Source organism: Ovis canadensis, chromosome 1, assembly GCF_042477335.2.
Source record: "Ovis canadensis isolate MfBH-ARS-UI-01 breed Bighorn chromosome 1, ARS-UI_OviCan_v2, whole genome shotgun sequence".
Lineage (NCBI taxonomy): Eukaryota > Metazoa > Chordata > Mammalia > Artiodactyla > Bovidae > Ovis > Ovis canadensis.
Window position 1 is genome coordinate 190,149,856 of NC_091245.1, and position 12,707 is coordinate 190,162,562.

Sequence of the window (12,707 nt, forward strand, 5' to 3'; positions counted from 1 at the left end):
CTAAGGAATAATTTTATAACTATCTTTTAAAGTTTCAACAGCTGAATTAATTTTCATAATTTAGTTAATTCTGTTAAACTGTATGTAGTACAAAATATAATACACACTTAATGAACCATGAGTTTACAGACATAGTTTCCCTTTAAAAATGAAACACCAGGTACTTTTTGGAGCCATCTAACCTATTTTTTTATTCTTTTCTTGGCTACACCTCATGGCCTCCAGGACCTCAGTTTCCCAACCATGGACTGAATGTAGGCCACAGCCACGAAAGCCCAGAATCCTAATCACTAGGCCACCAGGGAACTCCCCTACCTTTTTTTTTTTAACTCTGAAAAAGATCTAAACCTCGTATCTTCGTCAGAAAAAAGGAAAAAAAAAGCATTTATTTCATTATCCTACTTACTGGTGCCATCTCCATGTTATTAATCTGAGCCTCATGGAAGCCTCCATCTGACATAACTTCTTCTTCTGTTTCTTCTTCTGCTGTAGCAACATTTCTTCTCTTGAATAACTAAAAAATAGAAGATTGTTACTAAACTAACAAAGGTAGTTCAACATTCAAACACTAGGCATCCCACTTTTAAAAGGCAATAAAGATGGAGCTTTTTGAAAATCATTTAAAAAATTCTAACATTTGTGCCTCCTTCAACCTTTCTGATGAGAAACTATTTCAGAATTCTCCAGTCTTATAATCTAATGCAATTAACTACTAAAAGACATTATCACCAACACTTGATGAGGTAAAACTTACCAATAGAGGCCTGGACACTACGTGACACATAAAAAAAAGTAAAGTTGAAAAAGAAGCAGGGCATGCTTGGTCATTTCACTCCTGAAGTAGTTGACAGGATAGACATACCAATACATCAGGAAAAATACGATAAAAATGCTAGGATAACTTAATACCTCCCTCCTAATCCTAATGGATGGTGGATAAAGATTTCCTGACCTTCCCAATCTGTCCAGCAACCAATGATGACAAATGATGACTGCTTGAATGCTACTTTTAAAGCACCTATTAATTTGTGGAGGCAAAGGAGAATAGTTCTGATTAAAGGAAACCCACTACAGTGCCTTCCATTACATACTAGGAAGTACACTTATTCATTAAGCCATGGTAGAGTAACAACAACTTATCCTCTCACCCCATATGACTAAAAAAAAGCAGACAAAATCCCTAAAATTATAGTTATCAGACACCAGATTGCAGGCAACAGACACAGTGATCCTTCAGAAGAAGAGAAACAAGATTAGTCCTATTGCCTCAGATTGCCTGGATGGAGTTTCTAGGCTACAGCACAGTTAGAGTGAACCGAACAGGGTCAAGCAGCCCCCTCAACTGAGATGGCATTCAGAACCAAGGAGGCCAAGACATCTAGAATCTAAAGGCAGGATATTTAAGACAAAGAAATCAACAAAAAGAACAAACTCCAAAACCTGCAAGAGAGTCCCCTTAATTAGCTTTGTACTGAAAAAACAGGTGGTGTGAGGAAACAGTCAAAAGCTGGAAAAGAAATTGCCTTCAAGGAGCATGCAGAATAATTTTAGAAGTCACACAGGTTAAGAAATCATTCATGTTTCACCTGGCTGGAATAGAAAAGTGTACAGTTCCCTGGTGGCTCAGATGGTAAAGAGCTCACTTGCAATGCTGGAGATCCAAGTTCCATCCCTGGGTTGGGAAGACCTAATAGATGGGGCACTGAGTAGAATACTCAGAAGGGTACCTCCTCAGCAGTAAGGTAAATTAGTCCTAGATTATACATGCAAACTGGTTTCAAGTAACTTAACTACAAGCAATGACAAATTCAGAGAATTATACATATTAAAAGAATACAAAAACTCAAACAACAGGAGGTAAAAATTACAATGCTCTGTATTCAATCAATAACTACAAGCACACACAAGAGCTAAGAAAAGACTACCTATGAGGAAAAGAAAAGGCAATCATATCAATCAAAATCATCTAGAAATGAAAAAAATGGCAGAACTGGACAAGGAGTTAAAATAGTTATAAATATATTCCATGTGTTCAAAACTACAAAAAAGTATAAACATGGTGAGAGATTTTTTAAAAAATATTTTAAAAAAGCAAATCAAACACCTAGATATAAAAAATACAACTTTATGAAAAGTATGTTGGGTGTGATTAAGAGCAGATACTGTAGAAGAAAAGATTAGGGAATTAAGGACATCACAAAATAAACGAGATGGAAAAAAAGGCTGAGAAAATATGTACAAAATGTAAGTCAGCTGTGTGACATCAAGTACTTATTGTACATGCAACTGGAGCCTCAAGGTGGGGGTAGGGAAATAAATTTGGAAAATCAGTGGCCAAAACTTTTCCAAATCTGTGAAAAATACAAACCCACAAATCCAAAATCTCTAAGAACTCCAGGAAGAAATATGAAGAAAATATGATAGAACATTGTATCAAACTGTTTACATTCAGGAATAAAAAGATAAAAAACAAAGTAGCCAAAGGTAAAAGACATTTCACATGCAGGGAAACAAAGGTAAGATCGACAGAAGACTTGCTGCTGGAAACAATGGAAGCCGCTGAGTGTGGATCAAACACATTTAAAGTATCAAAAGAGACTCTGGTATAGCCACTACAGAAGTTCCTCAAAAAATGAAAAAAGAATGAAATTTTGCTATTTGCAACAAAGTGGATGAACCCAGAGAGGATTATGCTTAGTGAAATAAGTCAGAAAGAAAGACAATAGATGCTCTATGTTACCACTTATATGTAGAATTTAACACAAAAAACAAATGTCAAAGGAGAAACAGACTCACAGATGGAAAAAAAATTATCTTTCCTACATATATCATATACCAATGTTAGCTACGGTCATGATGTACACTGTATCCCCAGCATTTACGTATCTTGTACCTGGAAGTTTGTACCTTTGGACCACCTTCCTCCAATTCTCCCTCCCCTAATCATCCACCTCTGGTAACTACAAGTCTGATCTCTTTTTCTAGGAGTTCAGGTTTTTTGTTTTTAGATTCTACATATAAATACGTGTCTTTCTCTGGCTTATCTCACTCCACACAATGCCTTCAAATTCCATCCTTACTGTCTCAAAAAATGAGTTTTAAAAAAGACAGTAACTACCAAAACAATCATGATTTATATACAATATAAATTGTATATACCATATAAAATTATATACCATGAAATTGTCAACAAGTTATTCAATGGGAAAAGTTGGCTGTCTACAAGTTTTATCAATTTTACTTCACAAAATATTTCTTGTAACTAAAAACATCAAGCAAACCTTCATGCTTTATCATTACAGTTTAAACAAACTTTTTAGTAGCATTATGTTACCTACTCACATTGAGTTAGCAAGATTCTGCTTATTTCAAAATAGTTACTATTTTAATAACTATAAATTTCATCTTTTTATACATAAAAAAATATAAAACTGACTCAATCAGAATGACATCAACTAATAAATTTAAAATTTTGTTCTACTGGCGTCAAATAAACAAAGGTCATTTATATAGTGCCGCCTAAATAACAGATACTAAGTACTAGTCTGCTGAAAGGAAAGCTCTAACAGCTCTGCTGTTATCTTCTGTGTACTTGGCAACATCAATTCCTGTCCTACCCTCAAATCTAGCTGCACAGCTGGCCAAAGCCTGTGCCTTTTCCAGATAGATGACTGAGCAACTGTGAAAAGAGAAACAGTCCTTCAATCAATCTGCTTTTTACTGATGTTTACTATTTTACAAACTAGGCATGAAACAAGTACTGCTGTGATAGTAAGAAGCCTAATTTGCTTTACCAGTTCTCCCTACATAAGATGGCATATATGACACAACAAAATTAAAATTTTAAATAGAACAATATTCCAGAACCCTATCATACAAATGCATTAAGGCCCTATCACAGTTCCACCTGTCATACAATGAAGATGACAGAAGGTCAACTACAAAGGTTTTTAGGCAGGAAAATGGGACCATACTTGCCACGGACAGAGCATCTCCCTTCAGACAATTGAATATGAAAAACTTATTTCGTTCATATAAATTTTACAACGAAGTCCAATAACGTGAAGTTTCTATCACCAAGAAGAAAACAGTATAAAATAAATACTGTTATTGGCAGACTGCCATTACATCATCTTCAAATGGCTTTATGCTAAATATAACGCATAGTCTACTGGTTATATTCAGATCTATACTTGTTCTTGTGTGCATACATACATGTAATTCGTATTTACATGTGAATATAAATATGTAACAGTGCTGTTAGCCCCAAATAGTGCAATTTACCCACAAAACAGAAGCTAAATAAGAGCTCATCCAAAGAAAATGTTCCATTTCACTAAGACACAGAGATGAATAAAGATGCAACAAGAAACCAAGAGAAACTCATCCTTTTATGAATAAGTGGTTGCTTTCAAAAGATGGTAAAACAGACTGTTAAGAACTTAATTTGCTATACCTGGACTTCAAATAATTGGATTATCCAGTGCAGTGTTATGCAAAAGAATAGTGTATGTTGAATAACTCACTGTAACTGTAAAATATTTATAACAGATTACCTATTTCTCAGGTATGAAGGGTACTGACTATTCACCTTCCTTTTATGGAGCTTTTTATAGTGTAGGGGTCAAATGGTCCTTCCAAACTGAAGTCTTAGCGGAAAAAAAAAAAAAAAAAAAAAAACCTAAAAAATTTCCTGGCCAAAAGTGATGGACCATTTGTCCTAAGGATTTTTACAGAAAGGTAAAATGATGTTGAGTGTCAGATTCTCCTGCAGATGTTCTAAGGTTAAAATGATCAAAATCCTTGTCCTAAATGTCATTATGAATAATACAGAATTTAGGGGTAAAAAGATTGACTTCTTGAAATTTTGTTTAAAATACTAGGTACTAAAGAAATATAAAGATAGACACAAAGCAAGTACAGCAAACTGTTGACAAACAATGAACTCAAAGGATGGGTTTATAAGATTCAATATCTATTCTTTATTTCTGTACATGTTGATAAATTTTCAAATTAAACTTTAGAAGGAAAAGCAAGGGACCAATTCTCAAACTGGTCACTTGAGAATTCATTAATATACACACAGAATCTTAAAAGAAGTTGTAACTTTAGAAAAATAAAACAAACAGGCCAAAATATTAAGTAGTAATTAAATAGTAATTGGGAACATGAGAACCTCATTCCTATATTCTACATCACCTCCACTCCCATACCCCTAAAATAAGTTGATTTTATTGCTGGGAGGGGGATATATATATATATAAAACATTATTAAAATTAAGATACAGGAAGGTGCAGCCAGGATTGAAATAGAACATTAAGTTCTTTAAGAATAATTAGTATGGGTAAAGGACTTACCTGCTCTTCTCTTTTCTGCTTACGTAACTGTAGTCCTTCTTCCTCCCTCCTTCTGCGCATCTCATCAGGATTCAGGGACTTATTTTTGTAACTTTTCAGGCGAAAGTTCTCTTTTCCTGGGGCAGTCATGATTTCTACAAAAATAAGAGAGGAAACAGAGGAGCTTCGCTTACTAGGAAGAGCTCTGTTACTTTAACAGTTCACTTTTTAAAATATATAAACGCCTAGACCTATCCCATAGGAATGTCTAAAGGCTGAACAGCTGTATTAAAGTCTGCAATTCAGTGTCTTTTAGCATATTCACAACTATATGCAATCAACACCAGTCAATTTTTAAACATTTTCACCACCTCAAAAAGCTATTGCTTCTAGTCTGGATATTTTATATGAATTGAATATATGTAATCTTCTGTGCCTGGTTTCTTCCACTTAGCATAGTATTTTCAAAGCTCATCCAAAAAAAAAAAAAAAGAAAGCTCATCCAAGTTGCAGCATATATTAGTACTTTATTCCTTTTTGACTGAATAATATCCCATTGTATAGATATACTCCATTATATTTATCTACTCAGCAAATGATGGACATTCGGGTTCTTTCCATTTTTTTAGCTACTCTGAAATGTGCTTCCATAAACATTTATGGACAAGTTTTTATGCAGATCTGTTGTCATTTCTCGTGGGTATATATCTATATACTCCATTTAATCATTTCAAGAAGTGCCAGACTATTTTTCAAAAGTGGCTGCACCATTTTACATTTACAAAAGCAGTGTACAAGGGCTGCCAATTTCTCCACATCCTCACCAACACCTGTTATCACAACTTTTTTTTAAACTGAAGGATAGCTGATTTACAATACTTTGTTAGTTTCGGGTGTATAGCAAAGTATCACAACCTTTTGATTCCAGCCATTCTAGTGGGACAGATGTCTCTAAACCTATTTGTTTGCCAATATACATCCTCCATAAAAATTTCTACTCAGATTCTTTGCCCATTTTTAAATTGGGTTGTCATTTTTACCACTGAGCTGTAAGGGTTCTTTATTCTACATGGAAGTCCCTGTCAGATATACGACTTGTTAATATTTTCTTCCATTTTATAGGTTGTCAAATTTTCACTTTCTTGATAGTACACTTTGTAATTTTTAATGTTTTATTTTTAGCCGCATCAGGTCTTAGTTGCAGCACACAGGCTTCTCTCTACTGGCAGTACAGACTTAGTTGCCTGCAGCATGTGGGATATCTCAGTTCCCTAATGAGGGATTGAACCTGTGTCTCCTGCAATGGAAGGTGGGTTCTTAACCACTGGACCACCAGGGAAGTCCCAATGTTATACTCTGAAGCACAAAGTTTTTAATATTCTTAGTGTCGTACTTAGCAATTCTTAACCCTCAGCTTCATTCTAAGAGTTTTAGCATCTTATCCCTTAAATTTAGACTTGTCATCCATTTTGAGTTAGGTAGGGTTTGACGTTAAGGATCCAACTATACTATTTCGCATATGGCTACCAGTAGTTCCAGCACTACTGAAAAATGAAAAACCATTCTTTCTCTTTTGTATAGTCTTGATGCTCTTGTTGAAAATCAGTCGATTACAGATAGTTTTACTTCTCACCTTTCAATTCTATTCCCTTGATCTGTATGTGTATCCTCGTGCCAATTTCACAAAGCCTCGATTACCAATTTTTTTAAAGTAAGTCTTAACATCACAAAGTATGAATAGTATTTTATCATTTTTTTAAAGACTGTTTTGACTTGCCTAGATGGATGGATACACTATGAGTGTATTCCATGTGACTATTAGAATTCCATATGACTTTTAGAATCAGTCTGTCAAGTTCTACAAGTCAGGTGGCATTCCAATATGAACTGCATGGAATCAGTAAATCAATTTGGGGAGTACTGCCACCTTAATGTTAATCTTCCAACCCATGAAGACAATTTTTTTTTACTTAGATATTTAATGTCTTTCAACAAAGTCTTGTAGTTTTCAGAGTACATTTGTCAAATTTACTAAGTATTTTTATGCTACTGTAGATGGAACTATTTTCTTAATTTCACCTTTGAATTGTTCATAACAAATCTATATAAATACAATCAATTTTTATATGTTGATTTTTGTATCCCACAACCTTGCAGAACTGAACTTGTTAATGTATTAGTGGATTCTTTAGGATTTTTTGCGTACAAGATCATGTCACCTGCCAGACATAGGTTTGCTACTTTCATTCCAATTCCTTTTCTTCTTTTTGCATAACTGCCACAATCAGAACTTCCAATACAATGTCATACAGAAGTGGAGAGTTGACAATCTTGTCTTACATTTCCGATTTTACAAGAATGTATCATTTCAACACCAACTGTGATGTCACCTTCCAAATTTTCATAAATGTTCTTTTTAATCATGTGTAGGAAGTTCTTTCTTAACGCATAGTTTTCATGCTTTTTCTTTCGATCAGTAAAGGGTATTAGAATTTTGTCAAAAAAAATGTTTCCATCTGTTGCAAAAACTTTTGTTTTTTATTTACTGATATATTATTACATAATTGGTTTGTGAACCTTACATTTATGGGATAAATGCCACTTGGTCATGCTGTATAAATCTTTTTATGTGTTGCTGACTTTAGTTTGCTAGTATTTTATTGAAAATTTTTGTGTTCATATTTGTAAGAGATATTGGTCTGTACTCCCCTTATGATGTCCTCAGCATCAGGGTAATATTAGCTTTATAAAATATGTTGGGAAGTATTCCTCCTTTCAGTTTTTTGCAAGAGTTGGTGAAGAACTAGTCAATTCTTTAAACGTCTGGTAGAATTCAGCAGGCTAGGGCTTTTCTTTGCAGGAGTTTTTATGATTAATCCAATCTCTTCACTTGTTGCAGGTCTATTCAGATTACCTGTTTCAGCCAGTTTTAGCCTTTCCAAAAGTATGTGTCCATTTTACCTAAGCTATGAAACTTACTGGGGTAGGAAATGGCAACCCACTTCAGTATTCTTGCTGGAAAATTCCATGGACACAGGAGCCTGATGGGGTACAGTTCATGGGGTCACAAAGAGTCAAACAGCACTAAGCATGCACGAATGCATGTAACATTGGTACACAGCTGGTCATAAGATTCCTTTATCATTCTCTTATTTTTAGTTATGTTCCTTCTTCCATCTCTGACTCTAGCAATTTGAGTTTTCTTTCTCAACCTAGCTAAGGTTTCTCCATCTCTGACTCTAGTAATTTGAGTCTTCTTTCTCAACCTAGCTAAGGTTTCTCAATTTTGTTGGTCTCCTCAAAGAACCAGTTTTTGGCTTCCTTAATTTTCTCTACTGTTTTTCTATTTTCTAGTTCATTAATTTTTATCTTATTTTTACTACTTCCATCCTTCTATTTTGCTCTTCTTTTTCCAGTGACTTACTAAAGAAGGTTAGGTTATCAATTTGAGATCTTTCCTCTTTCTTAATTGAGGCATTTATTGCTAGAAATTTCCCTCTAAGCACTGCTTTAGTTGTAGTCCCTAAGTTTTCTTAGATGCTAACTTCATTTTCACTTATCTTAAAAGTATTCCCTGATTTCCCTTTCTTTTTCTTCTTTGACCCACGTACTATTTCGGAATATGTTCCTTAACTTCCACATGTTTATGAGTTCCCCAAATTCCTTTCTGCTTTCATTTCTAATTTCTCTTCATGGCGGTCAGAGAACATCCTTTGTACTATTTCAATCCTCTTAAATGTGTTGGGTTTGTCTTGTGGCCCAGCACGCGGTGTGTCCTAAAATATGTCCCACATGCATTTGAGAATAATATACACGTTCTGCTGTTGCTAAATGGTGATGTGTTCTATACATATCTACTGAGCCTAGTTGGTTTATAGTGTTTTTTTTTTTATTGAAGGATAATTGCTTTACAGAATTTCGTTGTTTTCTGTCAAACTTCAACATGAATCAGCCATAGGTATACATATATTCTCTCCCCATCCCACCCTTCTAGGTTGATTCAGAGCCCGTTTGAGTTTCCTGAGCCATAAAGCAAATTCCCATTGACTATCTACTGTACATATGGTCATGTAAGTTTCCATGTTACTTTTCCCATACATCTCACCCTCTCCGCATGTCCATATATAGTGGTGTTTCTTTGCTGACCTTATGCTAAGTGGTTCTGTCCATTATTAAAAGTACAGTAATTGAAGTCTCCCAACCATTATTGCTGAACTATTATTTCCTTTTCTTTCCTGTCAGTTTTTGCTTCATGTATTTTGATGCTATTATTAGGTACGTATAATAATTTGGACCTATCTAGTGGATTGACCCTTTTATCACCATAAAGTGTCTCTCTTTATCTCTAGTAACATTCTTTGGTTTTTTTAATATAAATTTATTTTAATTGGAGGCTAATTACTTTACAGTATTGTATTGGTTTTGCCATACATCAACATGAATCCGCCACGGGTGTACACGTGTTCATTCTTTGTTTTAAAATCTATTCTGTTATTGGTATAGCCACTCCAGCTTCTTCCTAGTTGCTACTTATTCATCTTTTTCCATACTTATACGTTTGATGTATCTGTATGTTTGAACTTAAAATATGTCTCAGTGATTTCCCTAGCAGTTCAGTGGTTAGGACTCCACACTTCCATTGCAGGGAGCATGGGTTCAATCTCCAGTCAAGGAACTAAGATCCCATGTGCCACGATCCAGCCAAAAAATAAAATAAGGTAAATAACGTATGTCTCTTATAAAGAGTATATAGTTGGATATAGTCTGACAATTTCTGCATTTCTAATTAGACTGTTTACTTAATTCATATTTAGTGTTATTACTGATACAGTTGGCATGATGACTGCTTTTTCATTTTTTATTTTCTGTCTCATGTCTTTTATTCCTCTATTACTGCTTTCTTTTGTAATAAGTATTTTTTAATGAAGCAGTTAAAATTTTCTACAGTGATTTTTCACTGTATTTTTTTGTTTTTTCCCCCTATGAGTTGCTCAAGGGCTTTCCATACACTTTCATTTCTCAGAATCAGCTTCAGACTTAACACTCCCTAAATTCCAAGGACATATAGAAACATTATGTTATATAATTCCATCCCTTTTCTCATTTTATCATACTGTTGTTATATAATGTTACAAACCCAACAAGTTATTATTACTTTATCATCTATGTTATTTCCTTAGCTTAACATAGGTTTGTTCCCACTCACCTACTCTGAGCTGTTATTAGTAGATACATTTCAAATATATTACATTTCTACAGGCCCAAGAATATATTACACTAAGGCCCTACACATGAAGTTTCACGCTGCGAACATGCATTCACATGTCCAATCATGTAAGGTAGTTCACGTTCTGGTGTACACTGTCACAGGCATGCATCCATCGTAAGTGGCTGTGTTTCTGTGTATGCACTTCACTGTACTGTACTGAATGTTGCTGTTGTTCAGTCACTAAGTCATCTCCGACTCTATGCAACCTCATCGACTGCAGCATGCCAAGCTTCCCTTTCCTTTGCCACCTCCTGGAATTTGCTCAAACTCACATCCATTGACTCAGTGATGCCATCCAAACATCTCGTCCTCTGTCATTCCCTTCTCCTCCTGCCCTCAATCTTTCCCAGTATGATGGTCTTTTCCAAAGAGCTGGCTCAGTGTCATGTCAGGATGGCCGAGTGGTCTAAGGCACCAGACTCAAGATTCTATCTTCCAAAGAGCTGGCTCTTTGCATCAGGTGGCCAAAGTATTAGAGCTTCAGCATCAGTCTTTCCAATGAACATTAAGGGCTGATTTCCTTAAGGATTTACTAGTCTGATCTCCCTGTTGTCCCAGAGATTCTCAAGAGTCTTCTCTAGCACCACAATTCGAAAACATCAATTCTTTGGCACTCATTCTTCTTAGTATCTTTATTTCAAGCCCAGGATGTACAGAAACAAATGTAAAAGCAGCAGTGACATAAGCTGGTACTGCTAAAATACTAAGTGCCAAGCAATAATGATAGAAACAAAAGTGAAAATAACTGAGAGAGCAGAGTAAGAAGAGGAAGTATCTTAAGAACTGAAGAGATTCACAATGCAGGGAACTGCAAGGGGATTTTCTTTACTTGAGAAAGCTCTGTTAAGTTTTTGAGGCAAGGACCCAAATGTAGAATAGTACATGAAGGTTGCAACAGCTGTTCAGAATGCAATCCAGTGATACCGTGTCACCTACGACAAGAACAGAGCTACTACCCAGACATGACTGGATCATTTTTTCAAGAAGGTAGATTGAACGGAATCCAGCAAGGAACCAGAACCTGTGCCATCAATGTCAGGCATGAGTAAAATTGCAGCATGCTTTCCGTCTCCTATTGCTGACGATCCTTCAGCTCTACCATTTCCCATCTCCTCTCCCTACTCTAGTCAGCAGCTCTTCTTGCCTGTTCCCTCAATGCCAGCCCCTGTATACCAACTGTTGTACTTTATTATTGTACTTTTCAAGGTACTGTACTGAAGATTAAAAATGTTCATTGTTTTCATGTATTATTTTTATGAAAAGTATTGTAAACTTATTATAGTATAGTACTGTTGGTATAAAGATGGTTGTGTTAATTAGGTACCTAGACTAACTTTGTTGGACTTATGAACAAACTGGACTTATGAATGTGCTCTCAGAACAGAACTCATTTGTATGTAGGGGATTTACTGTACACACATTATTTTACACACCTGCTTTTAAAATCAGTTTTATCTCCATGAATACTTTTCCACTGTTTTTTCTCCTTTTTTCTTCTGGTACTCTCATTATGTACACTGTGGTGCAGTTAATGGTGCCCCACATTCCTCTGAGACACTTTTCAATTTTGTTCATTTTTTTCCTCTCCTTTCCTTGGATTTCTACAGATCTATTTCCAGTTCACTAATTCTTTCTTTCCACCAGTTCAAATCTTACTATTGAGCCCCCTAATTTTTCATAGTTATGCTGCTCCTGCTAAGTCGCTTCAGTCGTGTCTGACTCTGTGCGACCCCAGAGATGGCAGCCCACCACCAGGCTCCCCCATCCCTGGGATTCTCCAGGCAAGAACACTGGAGTGGGGTGCCATTTCCCTCTCCAATGCATGAAAGTGAAAAGTGAAAGTGAAGTTGCTCAGTCGTGTCCGACTCCTAGCGACCCCATGGACTGCAGCCTACCAGGCCCCTCTGCCCATGGGATTTGCCAGGCAGGAGTACTGGAGTGGGGTGCCATTGCCTTCTCCATTTCATAGTTATAGTACTTTTCAACTCCAGAATTTCCACTTGGTTCTTCTTCTGAATTTCTGTCCCTTGATTGTTAGCATCTATTTCACATGGGTTGTCATCATATTTGACTTCTTTGATGAAGGTTTCCTTTGATTCTT

At 35.6% G+C, this 12,707-nt stretch overlaps 1 protein-coding gene across 2 annotated transcripts in view; it reads right to left on the reverse strand.

The window, feature by feature from the left end:
• The window catches only part of KPNA1 (karyopherin subunit alpha 1), a 74,135-nt gene that overhangs the window by 39,984 nt on the left and 21,444 nt on the right, over positions 1-12,707 (reverse strand). For both annotated transcript variants that reach the window (XM_069555709.1, XM_069555710.1), the window contains exons 2-3: positions 5,359-5,492; positions 407-514 (exon numbers count right to left, since the gene is read on the reverse strand). In XM_069555709.1, the coding sequence (XP_069411810.1) occupies positions 407-514; positions 5,359-5,487 (237 nt within the window). In that variant the 5' untranslated portion in view covers positions 5,488-5,492. The remainder of the gene's footprint in view (positions 1-406; positions 515-5,358; positions 5,493-12,707) is intronic.